The sequence below is a fragment of the Schistocerca piceifrons genome, chromosome X, assembly GCF_021461385.2.
Source record: "Schistocerca piceifrons isolate TAMUIC-IGC-003096 chromosome X, iqSchPice1.1, whole genome shotgun sequence".
In the NCBI taxonomy this organism is placed as follows: Eukaryota; Metazoa; Arthropoda; class Insecta; order Orthoptera; family Acrididae; genus Schistocerca; species Schistocerca piceifrons.
The window spans coordinates 369896085-369919955 of record NC_060149.1 but is presented as its reverse complement, the minus strand read 5'-3'; the positions used below and the strand labels follow the sequence as shown (position 1 = coordinate 369919955).

The window sequence follows — 23871 nt, the reverse complement described above, 5'->3', positions numbered from 1 at the left end:
ACAATTTCTGTGGATTCAAAAAGGAATGACATTCATGTGTCTACATTCAGTGATGTGGAAAAAATTCTTCTAAAATAATTTCAAGGACTGAGAATTGGAAGCAATCCTATATGTGGAGACGTAATGCAAGAGAAGGCTCGTGAATCTGCCCAGAAGATCGGCACTGAAAATTTCAGTGCATTGAACAGCTGGTTGAATCATTTTAAAAAAAAACATCATAATCTGTCATTTCAAAGTGTAAGTGGAGATGATGAGGCTCTGGTTGCAGTATGTGTGACCTACTGGAAGAACATAGCATTCCCACAATTGATAAAGAGTTAGGTGGTGATGAAACTGGTGTCTTTTATAATTTACTTCCCACAAAATCACATTCAGCTATGGGAGAAAAATGTCATGGGGTAAAAAAGGTATAGAAAGAATTATGATGCTATCGTACATAAACGGTGATGGAAATGAAAGTTTGTCTCCACTATTATGAGGGGGGACAAAAAATTTCGTCATAACCTCTTTGTTTCTCAATATTTTTATACCAAATTTTGATCGCCCGCAAAGTATTCTCCATTAACCGCAACACACTTCTTCAAACGATCCTTCCATTGTTCAAAACAATTTTTAAATTCACTTACCGGGATGTTCTTTATGCCTTCCAGCTATTTTTGTTTTACCTCCTCCACAGCGGCAAAACGGTTTCCTTTCATATCCCTTTGGAGTCTGGGGAACCCAAAAAAAAAAAAAAAAAAAAAAATATATCACAGGGGCTAGATCCGGTGAGTAGGAGGGGGGGGGGGGGGGGGGGGATGACGATGACGACAATCAGTGTCATGCTGTTTTGGGCCAAAAATTGCTTTACGGAGAGAGCAGTGTGGGCCAGCGCATTGTCTAATGGAAGAACCAGTCACCTGTGTGCCAACGATCTGCCCTTTACTTAGTTACTCTCCCTCAGGCTTTTCAAAACCTCCAAGTAGAATTCCTGGTTGTCGGTTTGGCCCAGGTGAATGAACTCCGCATGTACAACACCTCTGCAATTGAAGAAACAAATGAGCATTGTCTTGATGTTTGACTTCACTTGGCGAGATTTTTTGGGACGAGGAGAGCCACTTATCTTCCACTGGCTTCATTGCTGCTTTGTTTCAGGGTCGTATCCATAGCACCACAATTCATCACCAGTAATCACTTTAGAAAAAAATTCAGAGTTCTCTTTGAGCTGATTTTGAAGCTCAAAACATGCTCATCTGCGAGAAGGTGAGGGGCAAATTTGGCTGCAACCCTTCTCATGTGCAAATCTTTGGATAAAATCCTCTGAATTGAACTCCACGACATTCCAGACATCTCACAGAGTTGATCAATGATCTGGCGATGGTCTTCACAAATGAGGGCATTGCTTTTGTTAACGTTTTCATAACTTCTTGACGTTGAGGGGCATCCTGAATGGGGTTGGTCATCAATTGACATTTCTCCATTTTTTAAATGTGAAAACCACTCAAAGACTCTGGTTTTACTTAGGGCAGCATCCCCATAAACAGTCTTAAGCATTACAATAGTTTTCACGGCCTATTTCCCCAACAGGAAACAAAATTTCACAGCCATGCGTTGCTCACGACAATCTGGCATCACGTTTTCACCGTAATGGAAAAAGTTGTTTTACTAAAAAAAAAACTCTCACGGGCAAACCGATGCACTCACAGTGACACAACTTCACACACTGACTCAGGTGGCATGACCGTGATGGACACCAGGCTGAACAATTGGTTCCCCCATTCTTCCTCCCCACCACACCCCAATATTCCCATTACTTTTGGGTACCTCCTTGTAATTCCTACATGCTTCCAAACATTAAAAAGTTACTTTGTACTTATGAGTACATCAGCAGTCCTTCATGATGTCAGAAATATTTATGACTTTTTGAGGCATTTAGACGCCAAGATGGGTACAGCAGGAAGGGAATTTGTACTTATTATTGACCTATGCCCTGTACATCCCAAGAAACACAATTTATGAAGAAGATAAATGTTGTGTTCCTTCCCCTGAACAGCACAAGTCATCTGCAGCCTCTGGACCTGGGCATAATACACTCTGTTAACGCCAAATACAGAGTAGAAATTGTGTAGAAAACAATTTCATTCTTTGAGACGAAGAAACCAATGAGACTCAGCAGTGGTCAGGCTATGAATGTTTGCTGCTGCTTGGAATTCTGTAATACAACAGACCATGTTGAATTGTTTCACAAAGGCTGGCTGTGGTAAATCAGTTACTGTTGAAGAAGACATTGTTCTGAAAGAAGAATGCAGTAGAAAACTGATGTTTCAGAAAATGCAACATTCCAGGACACTGTTTGTTGTGAGGTTGGCATCATAATTTATATACCTGAGAGTGATGCAAGTGAAATACTTATGAAGGAATACAGGCAGAAGCTGGTAGTGCCATTGACAAAGAAAAAGAAGAAAATGAGTGTGCTGCATCAAGTTTTGCTACTGATGTGCAAGGAATTGATACTGTTAGGAATTTCTTTTCCTCTTTTAATGAAGAGTAATCCATTCTAACTTGAATCTATCAACTGGAGTGACAAATTATTTCACTAGAATACACTAGAAGGACGAAACAAGACTTCTTGATATAAAAAAAAGAAATAATGTGTTCTGTAAAAAATTTAATAATTATATATTCACTTTGTTTAAATTTGTAGCACAGGATATCAGTAATTTTGTAACTAAATATCACTTATATCACCTAAATATGCTTAAATTATGATTCTGGGTCACTACTTCCATGTACTCTGGCAAAACACCCATTTAAGGAAAACCCCTACTTCAGGAAATGATATTTGAGTCTCCGGAGATTTGTTAAAAAGGGATGTCTTATTACAGTATTCTGTGAGGCCATTTGTCTGTGGCTGATAGGCAGCAGTCATTCTATGAGTAATGTCACAACATGAAATTATCTCTGAAACTAGTCTCGACGGGATAACTTTTTCACGACCAGAAATTATCAGACAGGGTGCTCTGTGCTTCAAAATGATGTCTTCTACACGGAAATTTTGTAATCTCTGAAGCTTCAACAGTCAGAACAACTCTGGTGACAGCATTTTGGGTGAGATAGAGTAGAAATCCATTGATTCTCATTTGTCGACTTCGCAAACCTCCACATGAGATCAATTCCAATTTGGAGAAATGGTGCTGCTGTAGGTAGGATTGGTACTAGATGCCCCAGAGGTAGTTCTGGCACATGCTTCCACTGTTGGCATTCCTTATGGTGGGTCACACAGTGCGTAATTGATAGGTAGAGATATGTCAGTGATACCTGCACCTGATTCTGCTTAGAGCATCGTGGAAATACTTTAGGATAGCTGACTGTAGATAACGTGGGATGATGAGCTATCATTTCCACTCTATTGGATCACAGTTCTTATTACATAAAGTTCCACTGATTAATTGGGAGACTCCTTTGGTCTGTTCCTCCTACTTTAAGATGTCTATGTTGTTCAGCAGTGTCGAATCTTCCCTCTGTTTAGCAGCAATATCATTTAATGAAGTGATGATTGATATTTCATCCATGTTGCTGTGTTGCATCAGAGGATTCCTTGAAAGGCAGTGGTATGTTTGTTTTTGTGTTCACTTTTGTATACCACTGTGACAGCGTATTCTTGAAGCCCCAGTGCCCATCTTGCCAGTCGACCCATCAGATCCTTCAGGTCAGTCGCCCAGCATACAGAAAGGTGGTCCAGCACAACAGTGAATGATCTGTCAAATAAATTTTATTATTATCTTTCCAGGACCTTCCTAAATTTGTAATAGAAATGCCCCTAACCTATAATGGCTAGCATTCATGTGAAGTGCTGCTCGGTATTCTCTTCACACATGCTAGGACTGGAGAAGATGATATCACCTCCTTAATGACAGGGAAAGAGCTTTCTTGTGCCTTGCTCCAGAAAAAAAAATTTGGTGTCTCCCTGCGGTGTTTCTTACAAGGGGTCTGCTTTGGTGCAGAAGTCCTTTATGAATCACTAGTTGTACGAGTACATTCCAAGAAAAACTTCTCACATCATGAATGTGTTGAGGCACTTGAAAATCTGTAGCTGCTCTTATTTTCTCTGGACAAGGATGGACTCCATCACTATTAACTAGGTGCCACAAGATTTTCATTTCTTGGGCAATGAAAAGGCACTTTTTTGGACTCAGGTGGGTCCCGCAATCTGAAAAAAGTTCAATATGGTCATCAGGCAGCTTAGATGTTCTCCAAATGCCATAAAAATGATTTTCATCTATGCAGCAAAGACTCATCATCCATTTAAGGTGTCAAAGCAGATTGTCCATCATACATCTGAAAGTGGATGGTGTATTACACAGGCCAAACAGCACAGATTTCAGCTCATAGAGGCCGTCACAAGGTATGAAGGTAGTCTTTTCCCCATCAGCCTTGTCAACCTCAATTTGCCAGTTCACAAATACTTTGCTCCTTTCAAACATTCTAGGGTATCATCAATACATGGCAATGGGTATTTATCTTTTTAAGTGATTCTGTTCAGTTGACATTAGCTGATGCAAAAAGTTGCATACCATCCTTCTTCATAACAAAAACCACAAGGCAGTACCGAGGACACACTGAAGGTTCAATGTCATCATACTGCAGCATTTCCTCCACTTCTTTCCAAATTCTATGTTGTTCTGCTGATTATACCGTATATACCCGCTGAATAATTGGCGGATGATCCCCAGTGTTGATATGGTGTTTTACTTATGGCTGCTTGGTTTGTCTTTTCCCTAGTGTGGATTTAAAAGCACCTGATAACTGTTGTAGAACAGCTTACACTCCCCAACATTGTTCCTTAGTCATGCCACATCTTGCTTGTAATTCAATAGTAACTTCCTCCACTGCATTGCCTGCAGTGGTAGCATAGCACAATTCTTCGTCAATGGAAGTGAGCTGTACATCCTGGATTGGTTCAGTTGTTCCTATGAACATATCTTCAGGGATGATTTGCAGCTTCTTGTGACAATTATTGATCAAAAGTTCCATGTTACCACCTGTAACATTTATGATCATAACTGGTATGTAGATATTCCTTGAAAGCCTGAGTAAGTCTTTGCAGTCGACAAAACATTCACAGTTCAGCTGAGCATCTTGACTGACAATTGGAACTCATCTCACTGACGACAGTGGGATAACAACATCTTCAATGGCAAACAACCACTCAGAGAAAACTTTCTTGTGTGTGCTTGTTGGTACAGTTTTGTCAATCTGGAGCTCTGATCTTCCAGTCTTCAACTGCTTTTAATGCCTGCAAGAATTCCTACCTGAGAATAAACAAACATCTTTGTTGGTGCTTCACATTTGATGTTTGTTCTGTGCGCCGGTGAAGTTCGAACCATTCTGGCAGATGGCAGAGCCATAGTACAGCGTCAAAATGGTGTCTAAATATGGCTCATGTCACAAGCCGTGTGCTGTTATTGAATTCTTGTGTGCATAATAGGAAACCGCGATGAACATCCATAAACGTTTGTGTGCAGTGCATGGCGACGTTGCTGTTGATGGGAGTACAGTTGGGAGATGGGTAAAGAAAGTTACAGCCTCAGGAAATGCAGAAACAGAGCTCCACGACCAGCCACGCTCAGGACGTGCTGCCACAGCCACTGCTCCAGACATGCTGAATCATGCGGATGCCATTATTCATGCTGACCGGTGCATCACAACTTGGCAATTGGCTCCACAGTTGTCAGTCAGCATTGGAAGTGCGACTGCAGTGATCAAGACTCTCAGATATTCAAAGAGTTGCTCATGATGGGTTCAGTGGACCACAAGATTCAAAGAAAGACCATTTCATCTGAACTGCTGGAGCAATGGAGAGGCTTTTCTGTCATGGATCAATATGGGAGGCGAAAGCTGGGTGCATCACTTTGTGCCGGTAACAAAAGCAGTCCATGGAGTGGCATCATCCTCATACACCACAAAACAATAAATTCAAGGTAACGTCCTCTGCCGGAAAAGCCATGGTGACAGTATTCTGGGATTGTGATGGTGTCATTCTCATGGATGTGATGTCAAGAGGGTAAACCATCAATTCGGAGGTATATGTGAAACTATGAATAAACTCAAGAACCATTTCCAACGTGTTTGGTCAGACAAGAACCCAGCGGAAATCTTGCTCCAACGTGATAACGCATGCCCATACACAACTCTGAGAACCCGGGAACACATCACCTGATTGTGTCGGGCATCACTGCCTCATCCACTCTACAGTCCGGACCTGGCACCCTCGGACTTTCTTCACTTTGGGTGCTTAAGGATTCTCTATGTGGAACACATTTTGAAGATGACGAGAGTGTCGGTCATGCAGTGAAAACATGGCTACACCTACAGGACATGAGCTTTTACCAGCAAGGGATGCTTCATCCCACAGGTCAACTACAACCATCCACAGGTGAAGCGCACATGAGAATGTTGTGAAGGTTGACACCTATTAGTGTAGTAGTCAAAAACTCATCTGCCTTCTCTACAGTAGCCTACAACATATCCAGGGTGTTTATAGTGAAACATACCAGCATGTTGCCCTGTCCTCCAAATGTTTGTTCTTCTACATGGCGTAGGAGTTGGTTGTATTTGTGTTGGTTAAGTGCTGGGTTGTTGTTTGATGGCTGTAGCGTATGCCTGAGTTGGCGAAGTCTATTCTTCCTGGCATGTTCAACTGGTGGCAGAGAGAGGTTCCAATACATCTCTTTGAGATTTTATATTACCTCCTGATGCATGGGGTTGACATTCTTGTGTACTCAACTCGACATTTCTGCCTGCCATACACTGCTCTACCTCCTCTTTTACTATCTGGTATATGTGAGAGGCAAGCTCATTGTGGCCTTCCGCAACAGCCATAGGCACCACATTCAGCACCTGGACGTACGTTTTTCATCTGATTCTTTTCCTGTTGCATTTCCTCAATTTTGCTGACACCAATTGATCAATTCATCTGTCATTGTGACATCCTCCAGCGTGACGACTTGGAACATTTCTTCTGTGACTCCTTCCATCATATGTGATGTTTTGTCAGCTACTGTCATATTCAGATTCACGATGACAATATGGTCAAAACATTCCGTACGTGTGACTGTGTCATTTCTCCATGATGTTGGGCCATGTTCTTCAATAGTTGTTCTGCTAAGTGGACTTGCCACTGGGTCTTACCAAACATTTTCTGCAGTTAGGCCTGGAATTTGCCTGGGCTACTGAGCTTCTCTTCAATATTGCCAATGAGTGCTGGGCTCGGGTACTGACTAATATCTCCGGAAAACACAGATGGATGCCTGATTTGTAGCTCACTTTTTGCTGCTTTGGAATTCATCCATCCTCTCAATACACGGATCTTAGGAATGATGTACTGTTTGAATTCTGGTTCCCGTCCATGTAGACAATGGCTTTTATTTTGCCTAACAGGAGCCATGGTGATAGAGGTGTTTTGAAGAACCTGACATCTCCACCAAACAATGTCACATCAGAACCAGACTCAAGTCCAAAGACAGGGTCATCAATGATGTACAACACTTGGCATTGAAAGCACATTAGCACTGAAACCCATGTAAAACCAGAACAGAACTGACATCTTGAATGGATAATGCAACTATTTATACAAACATCAAATATTCCAGAATACACAAACATAAGTATATACTCGATGCACCACAAAGGAGTTATGCAAAGTCGTCACAAACTGATATTCAATGGAAAACGCAAAATTGTAATCATTTAGTGGCCGATGGATGAATGTGTAATGTTGCAGCACAATTTCATTGTACTGGTGGCAAAAATAGTAAACAGGTGACATGTCGATACCACGATGTAAAGTCTTTGCAAATTTCATTCTGTGCACTCAAATGGACGGTAGCTATGCCTCACAGACAGGCACATGAACAATATACACAGATGTCAGTATTTGAGACAGGAAGTGTATTTGGGCTCAAAGAAATTGGTTGGAGTAATTGGCAAATCACTCAACATTTGAATATGAGCAATGCCATTATTCGACAACGTTGGCAGGAATGGGTGAATTATGGTCAAACACAGCATCGATAAGAAAGTGGTCGACCTAGAGAGACGACAGAACGTGAGGTTCAAGCAATCACCGGAGAGGCACTCAGAGCCCAGGGTTCATCATTATCAGCAACTTGATGTGCAACTGGTGGTTCAGTGACCACAAGGACTACTCATAGGTGACTCACAGAAAGGTGGCTGAGCCCACGGCACTCTTTGTGCTGACTACCATTGATCTCTGTACACCAACAAGCCCGTATGCAGTGGTGTTGGTGATATTCAGCCAGGAAGCTCATTGACTGGACAGGGTGTATATGTGGACAAGAAAAAAAAAAAAAAAATTCCCGGATTTTTCCTGGATTTCCCGGTTGAAATGACACTTTCTCCTGGGTGAAAATACACTTTTTCCGTGTTAAGTGACAGTATACTTTTCCTCGGAACTGTAAAACTTATCCATCCTTTGAAAGGTTATGGTTTTATACACCAGCGTAGAACTTCCTGGACCTTTAGAAAACCAAACTCAGTAAAAGAAAAACATGTTTTGGAAAGATCTTTGATGTGCAGCATCATGTACGCTGCATATTTTCATATTAAGAAAGTGTAAATTTAAATTCCACCAAATACCGCATGTTACTTTCCGAAGCATTGAAATCAAGATTACAATGCGCTTTTGTAGCCAGTCATAACTCATCACGTGATCTCGCCAGCCGATGACAACAGATCATCTAGCGCAGGATACATGATGATTTCAGCCAATAGCAATATCACTGTTAAGTAGTGCGTACACACAAATAGGAAAAGTTAATGGTTTAAATTAACATACACAGCGTTACTACAAGAAAAGAAAAGCTTTCACATACAATATTGGTCCCGAAGTTTAATAAGCTGCAAGAGAAGTTACGCTTTCACATATAATGTTGATTTTTTTTGCGCGTGTTACACTTTAAGGTACATCACACAAATGTGTCAGTAAAATTTTTTAATAAAGACATAAATGTCTGATTTTCTGAGCTCACAATTTTCTTAAATGTACATCCTCAAAGACTTGATTTTTAAATGAGAGTAAAACGCTCCATGATTTAAGAAATTCATCATATATTCTCGCACATAATTCATCTTGCATAAAAGGAAATTTACTTTGAAAGTAATGTTTTTCAAACAACCATTCACAATATTTTCCCGTGACCTGTTAGAAACAGGTTTGTTTCAGTAGTTGCCAGAGAGCGCCAGAAACACGCGTCACCGCTTGCGCAGCTTTAATGCAGGAAGCCCGTATGTTCGTAGGTGTAAAACATTAAAAGATCTTACACTATGTCTTAAAAGAAACAAGACATCAGAGGATACTCCAAGAACACTGGAATTTCGTGAACCATACTACAATGTGTAATACGGCTTAAAGTGCACATCGTATGTCCAGATTCGGATGTAAATTTTCTTGAGTATCAGTACTGTATTATCTCATGTTCAGTTCTTTATTAGAGCATAATGCCATACGTGCTAGAAGATGAAAACATGCACTTTTGAAATGCAGCGAACAGTTGAAACTAGCCCACAGTAGGGAATTAAACACTTCGTTTCAAATAAATTGGCTACCCCAGCAGAAAAGATTAATAAAAGCCAAATTTCTTTAGCAAACAGAAAAAAGTAACTTCATTGTTCTGCAAGGCAATTAATGCTTGACTGTCAGAAAGGTGGAGATAAAACCTGAAACTAATAACATATTTTAGTCTTTCGTAATTATGCCAACGTACTTTAATTCATTTGATAGCTCACGGCCATAGATATCCATTTTGTTTTCATTTAATGTAAGGGCAATAAATGAAGAGGAAACAGCAAAATCACTAAACGTAAACACAGGTCACGTGGAGACTCCCCACTACAACTCAAGACTTCTCTGTGGATCAGCCCCGGATCTACGATATTTCCGAACTGGGGCAATATTAGATAGTGGAGCCCAGCCACACGTCTGTAGCCAGAAGCGGGAGAAGGTACTTCTCATACGCGACTCAACTGCACATGCACAAGAGACCGCCTGCAACTGCTCAAATGAATCTAAAGTAAACAGTTATGACGTCAAGCTCATCGGAGACAATTTGTTGTTAGGAAGCATTGCATAGTCTTCCCAAAGCCTTCGACACACTTTGCTCTTGGCAAACGCTTGTATGAGCACTGTGTTTTATTGTTGTATATGGCGTATTCCTTTTGCGACTTAAGTTTTATTTTCGTTTTTTTTTCTCTCGTTCATGTTTTGTTGCTGCATTATTATTCTGCAGAAGCGGGATACAGTAATATCCTTTGTTAGAGTATTGGTTCTTACCCGTTAAAATCACAAAAATTTAACTGAAAGCTAAAACAATGAAAAATTCCCGGAATTCCGAAACATTCCCAGGTTTATCCCGGTTTTCTCCCGGATGAAAAAATTCCCGGGTTTTTCTCGGATCTCCTGGTTGTCCTGGGTCGTATACACCCTGCTGGAGTACAATTGTCTGCAGTAAAAATCTCCCATTGAATTGAACCCTGATGACCAACAAAGGTGCGTCTGAAGATTCCTCAGATTGCAGCGGGATACGAATCTGGTAGTCACCCACCCATGGCATGACAACCAACGATGATGATTTGGTGTGCCATTTTATTTTATAGAAGGCCCCTTTGGTTGTCGTCCATGGCACCCTTGCAGCACAGCAGTACATTGACAATATTCCATGCTCTGTTTTGATGCCCTTCATGACAAGCCAACCTGGGCATACATTTCATCAGGATAATGCACACTGGCACACGCCAGGAGTTTCTACAGTTTGTCTTCATGCTTGCCAAACTCTGCCTTGACCAGCAAGGTCTTCACATCTCTTCCGATTGGGAACGTTTGGAGCATTATGTGCAGGGCCCTTCCAACCAAATTCCATCCAATTGGCATGATATCCCTTAGAGGTGGACCAATGCGTTATTGACTTGCTCAATTTGTGAAGTTCTTTCTCTTGAATACATCATCTAATTTTTCTGAAACTGTGATCATTTGTTTGTCTGTACATATACCTCACATATACTGATTCTTTCGTAGTGCGTCGTGTAAATCCCCCCCCCCCCCCCCCCAAAAGAGTGTTCTTTACTGTACAATATTCTTCTTACTGGTCAGGAGGCTCCCATTTGTTACTACAGCACTAATAATGCACCTGTTATCTCTCCTTGAGAACCATCCCGATGGTTTCTCACACATCAGTTGATTTAATGGAATGGGTAGTGGAATGCACAAATGGTTTCCACAATCTCTTGCTGCTTTCCTCAATCATACAACAGTTACACACCAGAAATGCTGATCAGATGGCCTGCCTTGCAACTTCCACAGGGCTACTAACCTGTTACTAAACACAGAATGATACTTGACATTCCACTAAGGCAAAGGTAGTCTCTGCAATTATTCAGAATACTTTGGCATTTAATACAATATTCTCAGTGAGAAAACACTGTCTTCCACTGTATTACAGGGACTTTTTTTCAGCCTACAGCATAGAAAGCTAAAGATGTCTTTCAGCGTTACAGCTTTTAGTTGCACTTGTCTTTATTTCCCCACTCCCTATCTTTATCTTAAGATTGACAAACAAACATAATGATGAGACTATTATTATAAGGACATACTATATAAAAAAAGCAATCAAACATACCATTATGAGTAATTTATGTATTTCTTCCTCTAAAATGCTTTGTTAAGACAGACTGATTTCTTTTGTCTGGCACAGGATTCAAAAATATTTTTCAGGTCTTTACAGAATTAGTTTCATAGATGAAATATGACTATTTTAAAACACAGCGTTATAAGACATGAATAAAAGAAGACACATATACTATGTTGACTTAACTGTGTCAAATCATGGACTATTTTTCCTTACACAAATGTTTCTGAATCTAGTCAGTAGCATATAATGCAATTTCAGACTGCATCACCAAACATGAGCTTCACCAAAAGATACTAACGAACGCAAAAAAGTGCATGAGTGCATGTCCCCCCCCCCTCCCCCCTTCACACACACACACACACACACACACACACACACACACACACATCAGTATATGTGCAGACTCTTCCATCAGTAATCTGTTAAATAAGAGTAACTTAACTATTCAATAAACAATATAATTTACAGTAATCAAACAAATCTTACTAATATGTTTCTGTTGAGGTGTTGATGGTGCAGATTGTGGAGGGGGAGCAGGAACACTAAAGCTTTTCAGTGGATGACCCTGAAGCCTTTTCCCCATTGTACCTGAGCCACCAGGCTCCTGGGTGCTGGCTGCTGATTGCTGCAATCCCGCACTGTAATATCATACAACAGCTCTTTATTAATGTGTACTGTACTGACAGGGAAACACTGGATTCAAAAGATGACAGTAATGTAACCAACCTGTATGGACCCTGCTGGTGTGAAGTTGATGGTTCATAGTTGCTCTGCAAAGAATACGGATTTTCCGGAGACTGTGTTGCTGCAAAACCAGGTACATAAAACAATCATTAATTTTTCAAAAATACATTATGAACAGCAGTTTATACTAACAAATATTGAGAAAACTTAACAAAAAAAAGCTATCCAAGAAAATTTACATGAGCAAAGGAATTAATTGCAACAAAGAAATAAGACAGGATTTGCTTCTTAAAGATAGAAAAGAAACTGAATCCTTAAACTAACAACCCTCAGAAATGTCCCTGCACAAAATCAGAAACCCAATACTTTTGCCACTTTTCAAAGTATATTACGACCTATACCTGAAGCACTTATATAACTTATATGCTATTTATAGAGATGGCTTTCTTTACACAGAAAAAAGAAATGGTTTCAGTAGTGAGTGATAGTGGTTGTCAGGCCTGCAGAAATTACTACATACCTTTGGAACCAGAGGACTTGGTCCCACTGTCTGTTCTGTTATTTTACAGAATATACATGTCTGCTTCAGTTAGTATGAGAAATGTCTAGCATTCAAAGTTGATGACTTTAATATACACTGGTTTCCTTCAATTCAGACGCAATGACAAAACACCAATAACTTAGAAAAACAAAGTAACTCAAAGGTTGAGTATTTTGTTATTATGTTAGTGCTGCACAAAACCACATCAAACAACATTTTGAGTTAATATTATTTTGCGGTGTTTTAAGGAATCTTGAGTGTGACAAAATTTCAGCTTATTTCTGTGTCCATTTATTAAAAATTCCAGTATTTGTATGGTATTTGATGCTATTTAAATGAAAGGCTACATACATGCTATTTCAGTTCAATGACATGCAACAATGTGGGTTTTCTTTAGTTCTGGCAATTACATCACTATAGTATTGCTACTGCTCTCTTCAAGAATGCCATGACCAGAAAGACAGCACATATATGTGCAGTGTCTTCTGATGAGAAGGGTAAGGAATCACACAAAAATGGTGAGTGGTTTTAATGTTTACAAAGCACAGCGATTGGAAGCTTGCATTGATGTTATGCCCCTTATAAAATTTATGCCTGCTGCATATCAGATGTTCAATAGAAATCTTGAAACAGTAACTGAAAACACACTTAAATGTATTATAAAGGCTATCCATTCCATCACACACAACTAAAAATTAATGTCTAAAAGACATATGAGTCTTCCTATTTTGGCTATTTATACTCGGAATGTGCCTTGTCCTACTGAGGAACTCGATCATTATTTTTGAATAGGCTGATGATGGCCGTGTGTGTGTGTGTGTGTGTGTGTGTGTATGAGAGAGAGAGAGAGAGAGAGAGAGAGAGAGAGAGAGATATTTAGAAGTTAACTTACCTCTAATTTCTGTTCATGAATTTCTCTCTGTCATAGAATGAGCTGTCAAAGATAAACAACTTTAAACTGCATTTGAAAACATTACTACTGCCTGTCATCACACATTTCTGTTTCTATGAGTAGACTGTCAAAGAGGTTTTATGACTGTGCAGGAGGAGGAGGAGATTAGTATTACACGTCCCGTCGACAACGAGGTCATTAGAGACGGAGCGCAAGCTCGGGTGAGGGAAGGATGGGGAAGGAAATCGGCCGTGCCCTTTCAAAGGAACCATCCCAGCATTTGCCTGAAGCGATTTAGGGAAATCACGGAAAACCTAAATCAGGATGGCCGGAGACGGGATTGAACCGTCGTCCTCCCGAATGCGAGTCCAGTGTGCTAACCACTGCGCCACCTCGCTCAGTATATGACTGTGCATCCCAGTCATAAATCTCTTAGACAGTCCACTCATATAAATAAAAATGTGTGACATGCAGTAGTAATGTTCTTCACTTCTTCCTGTATCCAAATAAATTGTACAGTGAAGGTAATTTTTCAAATGCTGTCTGTCTGTAATCATGTTCTCAATTGCTTACGCGGATGCTACAAAATGTACATATGTGAGCCCAAGCACAATTCTAAGATTTTTCTTTTTTGTGATGATTACTTCTTGCCAAATACAGAGTTACATCAAAATATTATTTTGTAGGACATCAATGAATGAAAATATGAAAATCTGTTGAGTTACTGGTTTCAATAACACCAAGGTTGGCAATTATGCTACAGCAAATATAGTGTATTACATGGTTTTCCCAGTTTACGTTTTCATCAATATGGATGTTCATGAGCTCTGAACTGTCTACGCAGTTCTTTCTTTCTTACTGGTATAATACACTCAGGAATAGCTGAATGAGAGATAAACATTGTGAGAGAGAATGAATCTCAAAGCTGAATGGAATGGTTCAGCACATGACATGAATGCAATGTTGCCTAATATTATTCTAGCCACTGTAGCAGCCGTGTAGTTCCGGACTGAAGCACCTAGAACCGTTTGGCCACTGCGGCCAGCGGCTACTGCTCAACACATGTACCTCTCTCACCGCATGCCACAGAGAACAGCACCTGGCATGGGCCACTGGATACTCGATACTTGGAAAAAGATTGCCTAGACTGATGATGAGTGATACATGTTGCCACGTGCTAGGGGATGGGTATTACAAAAACCATATTTTACAGATTTTGTCTGAATTTAACCACTTTGGCAATATGCACTATTTTTAAAGAGGATAAATAACAGAAGATGCCACTATTTCTGTCAAAAAGAAAAAGAGCTTTATAAAAGACAATTCATGTGTAGCAGATATTTTTAATATTTTCTTTAAGAGATGAGAAAATCTGTGCAATTGCAGTAGCAAGATCAAAGCAGTAACATGGGTGGAGAGAACATTTAGTGGAAGTAACATCCCTCTCACCTAGGGCTGTCAGATGTCCTGGTTTTCTGGGATAGTACCAGTTTCACATTAAAGAAATTGATGTCCAAAAAATTCTTTGGGATGGCAATTTGCCCTGGATTTTGGAATTCAGAGAAATATTCTCATACTGTCTATTTTTCCTCCACATTCTTGCCTGGATCTATATTTCAACTCTGGCTGTTGAGAAAAATAACAAAAGGTTTAATAATCACAGGTGACAGAGTCCCTTAAGAATTACTGCATGGTAATGCTGCATAGTTTCCATTATTGTCGCTTAGCTCTGTTCAGTTTAAGCTTTGCAGCAACATGGGTCTCTGTTTCTCTGTCTGAGTCATATCATGGTTAATTTGTTGTTAAAAGTGTTTGATTATCTCAAGTGAATTCAAGATGCCAGAGAGAAAGTGTTCATTCCAAGAAAAATATCTAGAAGAATGGTTCTTCAGAAAAGAAGAAGTCACTATGAAGTAGAATGTGTAATTTGTGTTGTTTTTTCACAACACGTGGGAGAAAGATCAGATATTGAGGATCCTTTAGCTGGTGTAAAGCATAAATCAAATATGTACTCTGCATGCACTTTAAAAGTGGACAGCTAAACAGGACAAGTTAGTAACAGCAATGGAATTACTGATGTGCTACCATACCTTTAAACATCATATGTCTTTGAAATGAATGGACTGTACTTCTATGCCAAGTTCCAAACTTTTAAATGATTTTGAAGCAGCAAAAGATGTGATGTTGGGCAGAATAAAATCAACAGCAATTTTGAAAACAGTGTTAGCATGTGACACTGTCAGACAAATATGAGATGATCTTTCCAAGGACTGTTATTTTGGTATAGTTAAAGACGGTAGTAATCACAAGAGGAAATATTTCCATTAATTATTTCAATTCTTAAGTTTACATGAAGTGTCCTGGTTTGTCCCAGTTCCTGCTTCCCAAATTATGTCAATTTTTAGTCAGTTTAAGAGAAATGTTCCAGTTTGTCAGACAGAAATTATGGCAACCCTATTCTCACATCCCCTAACAAAATGAAAATAGTCCCTCAAATGAAAAAGTTCATATTGGGTTGTTAACTTCTCCTACAGGGAACCCAAAAGGTATTGCTGTACAATATGTAATGTTCTTCATCAAATCTGTAGACATAAGTTAGTCACGATAATATCCCAGACAGATTAAAATATGCCATTGTTAAGCCTCTATAAGAATGGTTCCACATGGGTCAGTAATTATGGGTCAGTCTCTCTCCAAACATTGTTGTAGAAACTTTCTGAGAAGGTAATGTACTGAAGGCAGCTTGCATGAGTAATAAAAGGACACTTAGTCACAATTTTGATATCAAAAGAGCTGATTTGCTGATACAGCTATATAAGCATTTTACTAAACACATTTTTTTTAATGACAATATGTCACCAAAATGAATATTTGTGACTTATCCAAAGCTTTATATTACATCAGTCTTAAATATTCGATTAGATAAGTTAATATTTGTATGAAGATAGAATGCTGCTCACCATGTTAGAGTTATTCAGGAACATAATGGCATATAGAAAGACAGAAAAACACTTTAGGTTTCATATAAAGCCCTTCATCAGAGCTCACACACACACACACACACACACACACACACACACACACACACTCTGTGAGTCAGACTGCCAACAACTTGACTGCACTATTTCTAGCAAGATTCACGATTCAATATAAATTTAGATGATCTGCACATGGAAAAAGCAATGTCCTTTACATCCACACGAGGCGCAACCCAAAATATCTGAGAAGTCCACTGTAAAAATGAGAAAACTACACCTATGTCCTAATTTTCTCCATCACATTCAAAGTAATCACCTCAGGCATGTAGGCAATGATCCCAGCATTGTTCCCATTTTTGGAAGTGCTTCTGAAAGTCTGCAGGGTGAAGGATATTCAGGAGTCGTTATAATTCCCTTTGGATGTCTTCAATCGAAGTAAAATGTCACCCTTTCAACATGGTTTTCATCTTCGGGAATAGGAAGAAGTCACACAGGACTAGGTTGGGTGAGTAGGGAGAGTAGGGTACCATTGCCATATTGTTTTTGTCCAGGAATTTCTTCACAATGTGTGGGGTGTGAATGGGTACAATGTCATGGGGCACCAACCAGTCCTCCTTTTTCCACAACTCTGGCCGTTTCCGCTAAATATTTTCTTTTAGTCACTTAAAAACTTTGCAGTACAACTGCCCATTGACTATCTGACCAGATGGAACAAAACTCTTTATGCACTATTCCCCAAATTAAAAAAAATATATATACAATAAGCATTGACTTCATGTTACAACAAACTTGTCGAGCTTTTTTCAGCCTTGGAAAAGATGGTGTTTTACAATGTGATGATTGCTGCTTCATTTCAAGGTCATAAACATAGACCCATGACTCATCACCTGTTATGACTCTGGATGAAAATTTTGGACATACTCAAACTCTCTGTTGCAGCTCAGTGTACATCTGAAGCCTGAGGTTTTGTTGGTTGATGCTGAGAATGTGAGGAACAAACTCTGCTGCAATTTGTCTCATGTTTAGTTCGTCGGCTAGACTTCAATGACATGTACCATACAACAGCCCAAGACTGTTACAAACATTGTGAATTGTCTGTCCTCGGTCTTCGCGGATCATATCATGCACTTTCATGATCATTTCTGGTGTTGTGCTTGTTGACAGTTGACCCAGAATGTTTGTTATATCTTCCACAGATTCTCAGCCTGCGTTGAAGTGCTTGAACCACTCAAATGTTCTTGACTGACTCACTGCACTCTCACCAAATGCCTCTGTCAGCATGCAGTGGCTTTCAGCTGCAGTTTTCTTCAACTTGAAACAGAATTTGATGCGCATGTTATCCATTTCACAACTCACAGAAGTGCTGAAACGCATTCTGGCATACACTGCTACAATCCCCAACGGCATGCACCAAAGTTGACGCAATTTTGTACCATTGTAGCTAAGACACATACCTCGAGACATCTAGATGTCATACTGATACTGGTTTAAAGAGTACAATGAATTTCCTGGATATTTTGGGTAGTACCTCGTATATTATGAATTATATGTTGATGCCATAGATCAGGCTGCTCCAGCTAAAGTGCCCACCTGCAAGCAGCCAAGTGCCAGCAGGCAGCAGTAGGCAACGTGAGCAGTCAGGCAGCTGGGCCACAGTCTGTGCAATCGTACTGTCCTGGCTGAGCTCCCACAGACAGAGGTGGCCAAGTAAGTCACGCGTGCACAGAAAGTGTACAATCGGCTCCCAAGAGTAATTACAAGTAAAGTTTAAACAGATAGTAAATAGTAGTCCAGGGAATTATGTGCCTAGTAAGTGGATTAAGGACAGAAAAGAATGACCATGCTTTAACAACAAAATTTGGAAAATGCTGACGAAGCAACAGAAAGGCTATTGCGCTCTTCAGTTCAAAAGAGAACGCACAAAACTATGACAGGCAAAGGTTAGTACACATTCGTACATCTGTGAAAGATGTATGCGTGAAGCATCCAACAACTACAACTGTCACACTTTAGCAAAAGATGTTGCTGAGTACCTGAGAAAATTCTGGTCCTATGTAAAATCGCTAAGCAGGTCTAAGGCTGCAATCCAGTCACTTGTTGACCAGTCTGACATGGAAGTTGAAGGTAGCAAAACAAAAGCCAATGTTTTACATTTCACATTTAAGAAATCATTCATGCAGAAGAATCACACATACATACCGTCATTTGATCATTGAACAAACTCCTGTATGGACGACACAGTATCCCTGGTGTAGAGAAACAACTGAAAGAGTTGAAAATAAATGGCACCAGGTCTAGATGGAATTTCAATTTAGTTTCACAAGGAGTACCCTAACAGCATTGGCTCCTTACTTAGCTTGCATTTATCGCAAATCTCTCACCCAGCGCAAAGTCCTAAAGGACTGCAAGAAAATTAAGGTGACTCTTGTATATAAGAAGGGTAAAGGAACAGACCCACAGAATTATAGACCAATATCCCTATGTCACTTCGGTGCAGAATCCTTGAACATATTCTCAGTTCGAATACAATAAACTTTTTTGAGAAGCTTCTGTCCATGAATCAGCATGGTTTTAGAAAGCACTGCTTGTGTGAAGCTCAGCTTGCTCTTTTCTCACGATATATGGTGAACTATGGATGAAGGGTAACAGGCAGATTTCATATTTATAGAGTTCCGGAAAACATTTGACAGAGTGCCCCACTGTAGGCAGTTAATGAAGATACAAACATGATGAATAGGTTCCCAGATATGAGAGTGGCTCAAAGACTTCTTAAGTAATAGAGCCCGGTATGTTGTCCAGAATGGTGAGTAATCATCAGAGACAAGCGTATGGTCAAATGTGCCCGTGGAAGTGTGATAGGATCATCATTATTTTCTACATACATAAATGATCTGGTGGACATGGTGGGCAGCTCTTTGCAAGTTGAGTAAAAATAAATGTCATGTGGCTAGGGCCTCTTGTCAGGTAGACGGTTCGCCAGGTGCAAGTCTTTCAATTTGATCCCACTTCCGTGTTGATGGGGATGAAATGATGATGATCAGGACAACACAACACCCAGTCCCTGAGCGGAGAAAATCTCCGACCCAGCTGGGAATCGAATCCGGGCCCTTAGGATTGACATTCTGTTGCACTGACCACTCAGCTACCGGTGGCGAACTGCAAGTTGAGTGACTGCAAAAGGATACAAGATGACTTAGACAAAATTTATTGTTGGTGTGATGAAAGGCAGCTAGCTCTAAACATAGAAAAATGTAAGTTAATGGGGATTAGCAGGAAAAACAAACAAATTTGTAATATTCAGATACAGCATTAGTAATGTCTTGCTTGACACAGTCACGTCATTTAAATATCTAAGTGTAACGTTGCAAAGCATGATGAAATGGAACCAGCATTTGAGGATTACAGTAGGAAAGGTGAATGGTCAACTTCAGTTTATTGGGAGAATTTTGGAAAAGCATGGTTCATCTTAAAGGAGACAGCATATAGGAAACTAGTGTGACCTCTTCTTGAGTACTGCTCTAGTATTTGGGATCCGTACCAGGTCAGATAAGGGAAGACATTGAAGCAACTCAAGAGGCACGCTGTTAGAATTGTTACCAATAGGTGAACAATATGCAAATGTTAGAGATGCTTCAGGAACTCAAATGGGAATCCCTGGACAGAAGGCGATGTTCATATTGAGAAGCACTATTGAAAAAAATTTAGTATGTGAAGCTGACTGCAGAATGATTCTACTGCCACCAACATACATTTTGCATAACGATCACAAAGATAAGGTACGACAAATTAGGGCTCATACAAAGGCATATAACCAGCTGATTTTCCATTACTCTATTTGTGAGTGGAACATGAAAGGAAAGGACTAGTACTGGTACAGGGTACCCTCCGCCACACACTGTACAGTGGCTTGTGGAGTACGTATGTAGATGAAGATGGAAGGTAGCCTACACAACCTGTGTGGGCAAGCTGACGAGTGCTTGCGGGTGCCTGTGCCCATAAGGCAGCACTGGAATAGCCTGTCACAGATTATGTAACTTTGTTTCTAATTTGTTTTATTTGTGTCATTAGAGTATGTAAAACAATGGATTGTAGACACTGACTAAAGCTTTACAAGACAACTGAAACAAATTTTGATGTACTGGCTGTAACATGTGGAGTGCCACAAGTACAAAACACATTTTACAGTACTTTCTGCACTCAGTTTATCTCTAGTGTCACGAGATATACCCATGTTTCAATATCATTATTAAATGATGTGACAGAAGAACAAATTTTACTCATGATATCAGATGAAGTAAATACGTCAATCTCAAGTGCCTTTGTTGGCATGGCACATAGTATAAACTTGTTCTCCAGAAGAGGAACTGATAATGAATTATAGTGAGAACACATGACACTCAGTAATGATAAGTTTGTAATGTAACAACACTACACCCAAACATATACAGATCACATTGTCTTTTCCTGTTAATGATATTTTATGTAAACATTTTTATTAGGTTGTGTACAGCACATTAGGAGTGCTATTTTTTGCATTAATTATTTCTGAATGCATTGTTTCTCAACTGTAAAAGAAATATTGTTAAAGTTGCATGATGAAACTTAACTGGTTATGAAATTGTATCTTAACTTGTATTGTACCTTACTGTAACCTCTGTACAAGCTGATTTTTCTGAGGGAAAAATACCATTACTTTTGAATGTGGAAAGTACTAATGCATCACATCTTGAAGCAAGCAGGCAAAGTATAACTATTACGTAATTACAAGTACTAAGTTGCCTTACATGGAAGAATATTGAGACAGGCAAGTCATTCTGAAGTTTGCTCCATGATAGTGATGATGAAAAGCCAGATCTAATATAGTGGAACAACTACACCCTGGAGACCACCAAATAGTTGTGTTGAGTTTGTGTATGGTTTGCTTTAGATGATTCCAAGACCCTACATTTGCTGACTGAATGTTCTATATAATATTTCAATTGTAATCAGATAAGATCATTTATCACTGGATCATGCTTTTAGTTTATTTCCCATTTGTAAAAAGGACAAGCAGTTACTATTGCGAAAGTGTATCTGTAATTACAGCAGTATAGATTTTCTACATAATCCTCTCTTTTTCATGTTTAATGATTTTGAGTGTTCTGTTTAAGAAGTAACTTCATTTTTGTCGTGGTCTTTTCTTCTTCTTCTGCAGTTCAAGTATTTATCTTTTGCCTGTTATGGCACTTGTCTTTTCCTTTGCCTTCTTAGGCTTCTTTGGTTAGCCATATTGTAAGTTCTGATTCTGTAAGATAATCTGCCGCAGTTCATTCTGTCAAGATGTTCACTCCATTTTCTTCTGGCATCTTCAGTTTTGTTTCTTACATTAAATATGTTTAATTCCTTCCTAATGTCATTACTACTTCATTTGTCTCCTATGGTGCAGCAACTCACAGCCCTAAGAAATCTCATTTCAGCTGCCTGGAGCTTACTTTCTCATCATTTGGAAATAATCCACAAATCAGTTCCCTGGAGTAGTGTGGGGACAGCCATTACTTTATAAAACTTCATCTGTGTGTGTGTGTGTGTGTGTGTGTGTGTGTGTGTGTGTGTTTCCTGTCTCGTTTCTGAAGTACATGTTTACTCCAAATTTTGCTACTTTCTCATCTGTATCTTTGTCATATTTGTATGTGATACCACATCACAGATTATTAAAATGACTGGCCTGTGATATTACTATACTGATCACTGCTATTTTTCTTTTTATGAGGTCCCTTCCTATAAAAACCATTATTTTAATTTTCTTTGTCGTTACAGTTATATTATAGTCTTTGTTTGTTTTGCTAAGATATAAATTCCTTTCTGCAGGTCATTCTCTTTCTCTCTTAAAATTTTAAATTGTAAAATTGCCCAGGTGCACAGTTCAATTTCAACAATGTTAGCTATTTCTCAACATTACTGACACTAACATCCACATCACTCATCTCTGCAGTGGTGCAGAGAATTGGATCGCAACAGTAATTCTGGAGCCTCCTTTGTAAAGGAACATTCAAAAATGGAGTGAGAGATTACGTGTGTCTTTATATAGTTGCTGTCCAATGATACTACACAAAAACTTGCAGTACTAATGTTTGTTTTATTGAATGATATGTTAATCTGACCTATGTAAATAACTTTGTGAAGTAAAAGCCTTTGTAACTATTTTCATTTCATTAGCTGAGGTAAGAAATTCTGATTTGAGCATAACAGCATTAGGCATTTGTACAGGTTAGTTAATACACTCTTTGCGTGTTTCCCTTGCATTATCTAAGCACTGACTCGTGTTTCAGTAACTGTTGTTCAACATCGATTAGAATGGACAGGGACTGTGGTTGCTGTGTTCGGATGAGGGCTGAGTCGGCATCCCTTCGCTCACAGCTGCAAGCGGCGCTGACTTCGGTCGCGCAGCTTGAGGCTGTTGCCAATGGGCACCACTGTGGGGGGCCGGACTTGGGTATCACGGGGATGTCAACCTCGTCCCGTCTGTCCCCAGATCGGTCTGCTGCTGTGGTTGCCCCGGTTGCTGCCCGCAGTGGGGCTGAGCCCTCGCCTGTGGTTGATTGGGAGGTCATTCCAAGGCGTGGCAGGCAGCGAAAGACGTCCTCGGAGGCTGATCAGAAAGCCTCCCCGGTGCGTCTGACAAACAGGTTTCAGGCACTGTCTCTGGCTGAGCCAGATGCAGCTGCCTGCCCTGTTTCAGAGGATGATTCTCAGTCTTCAAGGTCCGGGCAATCACAGAGGGTGGGCTTATTGGTAGTTGGGAGCTCCAATGTTAGGTGCGTAATGGGGCCCCTTAGGGATATGGCGGCTAAGGGGGGGAAGAAATCCAGTGTGCACTCAGTGTGCATTCCGGGTGGAGTCATTCCTAATGTGGAAAGGGTCCTTCCGGATGCCATGAAGAGCACAGGGTGCAGCCAGCTGCAGGTGGTGGCACATGTCGGCACTAACGACGTGTGTCGCTTTTGATCTGAGGAAATTCTCTCTGGATTCCAGCGGCTATCTGATTTGGTGAAGGCTGCTGGTCTTGCTTACGAGATGAAGGCAGAGCTCACCATCTGCAGCATCGTTGACAGA

General features: G+C 40.0%; 1 protein-coding gene across 1 annotated transcript in view; it reads right to left on the bottom strand.

Moving 5' to 3' along the window:
* LOC124721776 (neogenin) overlaps positions 1-23871 on the bottom strand; it is a 236504-nt gene that overhangs the window by 20783 nt on the left and 191850 nt on the right. The window contains exons 22-23 of the mRNA XM_047246889.1: positions 12411-12489; positions 12171-12322 (exon numbers count right to left, since the gene is read on the bottom strand). Coding sequence (XP_047102845.1) covers positions 12171-12322; positions 12411-12489 — 231 coding nt within the window. The remainder of the gene's footprint in view (positions 1-12170; positions 12323-12410; positions 12490-23871) is intronic.